Source organism: Balaenoptera acutorostrata, chromosome 18 (assembly GCF_949987535.1).
Source record: "Balaenoptera acutorostrata chromosome 18, mBalAcu1.1, whole genome shotgun sequence".
Lineage (NCBI taxonomy): Eukaryota > Metazoa > Chordata > Mammalia > Artiodactyla > Balaenopteridae > Balaenoptera > Balaenoptera acutorostrata.
The window spans coordinates 62,465,829-62,471,828 of record NC_080081.1 but is presented as its reverse complement, the minus strand read 5'-3'; the positions used below and the strand labels follow the sequence as shown (position 1 = coordinate 62,471,828).

General features: G+C 34.2%; 1 protein-coding gene across 5 annotated transcripts in view; it reads right to left on the bottom strand.

Annotated features, from left to right (window-relative positions):
• Positions 1 to 277: 277 nt before the first annotated feature.
• FNDC3A (fibronectin type III domain containing 3A) overlaps positions 278 to 6,000 on the bottom strand; it is a 202,225-nt gene continuing 196,502 nt past the window's right edge. For 4 of the 5 annotated variants that reach the window (XM_057532829.1, XM_007186852.2, XM_007186853.2 and 1 more), the window contains one exon: positions 278 to 2,787. In XM_057532829.1, coding sequence (XP_057388812.1) covers positions 2,473 to 2,787 — 315 coding nt within the window. In that variant the 3' untranslated portion in view covers positions 278 to 2,472. The remainder of the gene's footprint in view (positions 2,788 to 6,000) is intronic. The other variant, XR_009005896.1, reaches the window with a different exon arrangement.

Here is a 6,000-nt window from a genome sequence, read left to right as displayed (position 1 = left end):
TTTATATATATATATATATATATATATATAAATATAAATATAAAAATAAAGGAATACATATAATGTATAATGTACATATAATGTATACATATAATGCAACAGAATCAGGTCACTAGGATAAAACTTGACCTTCTTGAATATGGATCCTCTCATGTTAAAGGATTAAATATTTTGAGAAAACTGTTGTAAGCCAACTGCAAGAGGGGAGACCTTAGCATTTTATTTTCCAAAAGAGGCAGCAAATAATGTTTATGAATACAATAAACACATCTCAAAAAAGAATTATACAACTTTTATTTTCCATGGATTTTAAAGATACTTTTGCTACATAGTTTATGTATTTTTATGAGATTATATTTTTTCATTTGTATGAAGTTCAACCTTATACAATTTCAAGGTGATACGTTTGGTAGTGTATCTATAATCTTTAAAAAGTTTTTAGAGTTTTTGGAATGTACAGTATATGAGGTAAAATCAAGATTACATTAAAAATTGTTTCTCCTCTGCACTAATTTTGCAGTGAGGCTCAAATGGCAAGTACACTATTAAATGACATTTACTATCAAAAATAGGAGTTCATTTGAGTTACTATGAAAAACATAAGCCACTGCAACTGCCACAGTGGCACATTTTACCATTTTAGACATTCAACTATATAGAAATCTCTGGGCTATTACACTCAAACTCATTTGTACTGCCAAATGTGGCACTTTTAAGAAGTTTCTAGAAAACAATCTGAATCACTGTTTTGGGGGAAGTTAGCCTACACATAAGAGATTAAATTTAAATAAAATGTAAACATACAGTATTTTATAGTGACAGATCATTCTTACCACTTGGGAAGGCCAAGTTTATCCATTTCTTTTTTGAACAAAGGTTAATGTTTTTTCTACAGCACAGATCATTTGACATAAAACAATTACAATACATGCTCATTCTAATATAAGAAATTCTTCAGAGATCTTCAAAGCACAAAACATACGTCCTTTTTTTCAAAGACTGACAGAAGTGCTTAGTAATCACTAAACTGCTAACCTCAGCAACTAAAAATTAGTGACTCACTATCCTAAAATTCAAATAATAAATTAAAAAGGCTAGTTACAAGTGTTTCACAGATAACAGATGTGATAAAACAAGAATTTTAGATAGTTTCATTACAAACTATTATTACTGGCAGTCATGGACATCTATGCAAGATGTACAATGTGATACTTGACAAAATTCAATCTGATCACCCAATAACTCACAAATGCAAGCTCACAAAACATTAACGAATTATGTAATTGCAAAGTGCTCTAATGCAACATTAACCACATGCAATCAACAACTGGAACAGTATCCAAACAGACATTACATTAAACATTAGTTTTTCAAGAAAGAAAGCAGCTTGAAGTTTACTGGTGCAAATTAATTCTGTCTTCGGATTTGGTGCCCCAAACAAAAGGTTAGGTTTGATTATGAATTCTGATGGTGATGGCAGTAGTTATGGGAGAAGCAGCAAAACTTATGGGAGTTCTTCAAAACTAGCCTGTACCAGATAGATGGAGTGAGAGTGTGTGTGTATATATGTATATGTATCTATTTCTACACTTGGTATATATAAAGCCATATATGTATGTGCATGTCCTTATACACACACATATAGTTCAAAGGCTCACAAAACCAAATTAAATAGGTTTGAAATTCAGAATTATGATTACTTTTAAAAAGTATGTAAAAGCCCTCTGTTCTTTTCCATGTTCTCAAGACCTGAAGATGGGTTTCTGAGTAAACATTAAAATACTTTTAGGCCAAGTAAACTGTCTGTGCTTTCTTTAAGTGACTTATCTGTGAATTCGTGAATATATACTTATAATGAAGAACTCCACATTTATCAAACAAGAAGCTTCTTTTTTCCATGCATATTCTTTCATCCAGTTTTTGTCTGCTAAGCCCCTCCAGTTATTCATCATAATCCCACTTACCAAATTAAGACAAATGAGGAGGTAGAAGTATAGCACTAGATTGCTTTCACAGCATCATACTTTAACATTTTTATATAGCATGTTAGTGTAAATTTTAATCATTCTGAATTTTTCACTAGGTAATAATTAAAACAAACAGATCAGGTTGTCACTGTTACACTCATGCTGACTGGTCAAAGTATCAATTATATATTGTTGCCTCTCAGAAAGTTTGTTTCACAAGAAGGCATGTCAAAAAAAGAAAAAGAAAAAAAAAAAAAGGAAAAGGAAAGAAAAAGAAAAAGAGCCCCAACCGAACAAAAAACCGAAACGTGCTATTTCTGTGGCTTGCATTCTAATAAGGTGCCAGCCTCTACCTAACAAAATAAGCATTAAAAATGGCAAAAATGATGTACTATAGTCTCATTGCCAGTGCTAAATGTCACTGTTTTTGTAAAAGCAATACAGAAATAATTTTAGTACACGACAAAATAAAATGTAATACAATATTAAAAATAAAGTTATATTTTCACTTGATTACAAAGTACTGAATGATAAAGGCAATCAAAATGGAAAAGAAAGCAAACAGCACAAGGATGACGGCTGCACACTGCTCGTCACTGAGTGCCCGCCGGGTCCTCGTGCTTTCCACAGCGTCTCTGTTGGTGCTGGCTGGTGGTTCAGTCCTCTGAGAGATGAGGAGCACTGTTGTGCTGTAGGGGCCTACGAGGTCCTGATGCCCCACAGGGTCTTGGCACTGGCGAATGGCACACACACGGAAACGATATTCACAGTTCAGCTGAAGGCTTGAATACCGGAATGAAGAGTCAGGCCCTTTGTAAATCTGATAGTAAGACATTAGAAAAAGAATTATATGGGAAGGCTGGGTAGAAAATCTATGTTAAAACTGGCTAGTTTTAGAATTATTTTTGACATGGAAGCTAGTGAGTGCCACTGCTTGTATCTTTTAAATGACATTTAAAAAATACCTATCCATTAAAGATTACTCAACTGTTTGCTGTATAATGGCTGGAGAAATCTGTAAAGTAAGGATGTGATATCTACCCTCACAGAGCTTACAGACCAGCTGAAGAGTGAAGATGTGTCCCCAGAATAGCTAGAGAACAAGCAAAACCAGCCCACGGGCATTTCTCTGGTTTCACCAAATGTAAGAAGTCAAACTTCTGTGAAATCATTCCATGAAAGGAGGAACAGTGTCTAACCTTGCTCTCCCATGATATCTTTGTATAACTGGTTTCTGTAAAGTTTCAAACAGATCTGCTAAATGAAACAATAAATGAAAAAGGAGAGCTCTCTATAGGTGTCTATGGCAAATCATTTTATAAACTTTAAAAGGAGAGATCACTTAGAATCCAAGAATGGGATTTTAAAACCCAACTCCTCTGCTCATCCCTTAGAAGGGAAATAACAAGAATGGAATTCCATATTTTTCAAGACAGTGTGCTAGTGATTGAGAGGATATGTATTGGAACTGGGTCCAAGCTCTGCTCTACCACTGCACACTCCTCCAGGGTATAATAGTAGTTATCTTGTATGGTAATTACGAGAATGAAATAAACTAATACTTGTTAAAGCACTTCTTAGCACAGTGCCCAGCATATAGTGAGTGCTCAATATATGGAAGCTATCACTTCCACTACTGCACCCCTTCACTCATTCTCTAAATGAAAAGACCAAGACTCATAGTGATTTCCCAGTTGAGTTTCCCCAGCTGGTTGGTGGGTTATATAAGAGATCAACCAAAACCTGTGGGCTAGCATTCCCTCAAGCAATTTTAGTAGCCTCAATTGTATCTGTGTTGTGAATCTACATTTTTACATACTGGTTTGCTTCCAAAGGAGAAAGGTAAGATCTTTCCATTTTTGTGTCTCCAGAATCTAGCATATAATAGGTACTTAATGAAAGGCCACTATATTAGTACTGACTATGTATACATCAAGATGTATATCAGTAGATACTGAGAAGATATATAAATGAACTTCTATTGGAAAAGTAAGCTTTAAGACAAATCTTAAAAAAATGCTGAATATGAATTAGTTCTGAAGATGCATATGAGCATTTCAGGAAGTGAGAATGTAGAAATGATTTATGTCTCAGCGACAGTAAAAGGATGAACTTAAGTAAATCAGAAGACTGTATTAGAAAGCAGTGTGAAACAGTATACATACAATGAAGTCAGTTTAGTAAAAATAAAAAATATGTATTTGTCTTACGGGTATAATGGGTGATATTTATTTTCATCTTTAAAATTTTCTTTACTTTCCATTTGTCTCTAAATGAGCGTGGTAATGTGATCAGGAAAAAAAACTCACCAAATGGCATGAGGGTGATAGGTGAAGAGATCTGACATTGAAAGGAGGAATATGTTAATCCACTAGTTGGAAATTTAAGTTTAATTCTACAGGGGCCACTGCAGTGTGTGATATTTAAACTGTTTAAGGAATCCTGATCATAAGGCTGAGAGGGATTGAGGGAGTTGGGCATGACAAGGGCTCTTGCCGAGTTATGAGGCCCTGGTATAATTTTCATGGATCACTTAAAAAGTGACTTTTATTTTAATAAAAGTTGGCAGGCAAAAAAAAAAAAAAAATCTTCCAAGGGTTTAAAGCTTGGGGACCAAAATGATGTTAGTATTTATGATCCTGACGAATGAGGAAGAAGGTGGAGAGGAGAGACTGGGAAGGAAGATGATGAGATCAAATTTTCAATTTTGTTTTAGATGTTGGGAAGATATCTAAACAGGGAGACATCCTATAGGTAACTGTAGATTCAGGACTGAAGAAAACAGATACATTTGCTAGAGCTGATTTTAAAAGTTTTATAGATCTAAGTGAAGCTATTCAAAAAGAGTCTCAAGCTCAAGATAGCTGGGTTAGGCCTTAGAATGAGAAGTAAGAGTTAAAATGAGTAACACCATTTCCACCACCCCCTTTCATATTGACAAGATAAATTTTGTGGCCCTAATAAACAAGAAGGCAAGTAAAAACTCTAATAAATTCATAATTTTTTGGTCCATAGCTATTGCTCACAGATAGTATTACATATAATTAAAACAAAAGGAAAACTAAAATATCCCCTTTATATTTGCTATCAGTCAACTATCCATTTACTTAGGCAGAATGTGGCAAATATAAATTAATGCAGATTTGTAGTTAAGACGATGGCAAGTAAGACATTACTGTTTTCACTTTCTTTGCATTTTAACTGAGAAATGCAGACTAAAATTTAAGCTTGTAAAGTTTGTGCATATCTAGCAGGCCAAGAACTTTGAAATAGTACACCACCTGCAACAGAATTTATAGGAAAACCTTTATAGAAAGCTTAGAGTTTCATAAATTGGTATTTATCCTTACCTTAGCTTTGTGAATATATCACAGCATGGAGAAAATAACAACTGTAGAATTGGGGCCAATAAGACTGAAATCACTATTTTACCTATTTATATCTTCCTCTATATCTGCATTCTAAAAATCTATTTGGTTCGCGAGATTAATTTACCAAGTACCCATACTAAAATTCAAGACAGTCCTTGTTGTTACCTTTTAAGGACAAGTATACATGTTTACTACCAAAGACAACCACTTTTGAAGCTGTCATTACAGAGGAACAAATTCTGTTTAACTATTTCTACTTTCTGTGTACATTACATATCCACAATCTGATCTTATAATGAGTAATACACACAGTCTGTATTATTTATAGCAATTAGTGTAAGACAATGATTTCAGCAATACATTACTATCAGACTGAATGCAGACTTAGTCAAAACTTTCCTAAGATTTATTATAGATTTGACTGCATTTAAAAGTAATTACAGTTGACCCTTGGACAACACGGGTTTGAACTGTAAGGGTCCACTTATTCACAGATCTTTTTTCAATAAGTACAATCTACAGTTCTACACAACTAGAGGCTGGCCAAATCCATGAATGTGGAACAGTGAACATGGAGGGCCGACTATAAAGTTATATGTGGTTTTTCCACTGCACTGGGGGTCGGTGCCCCTAACCCTTGTGGTGTTCAAGGGTCAACTGTA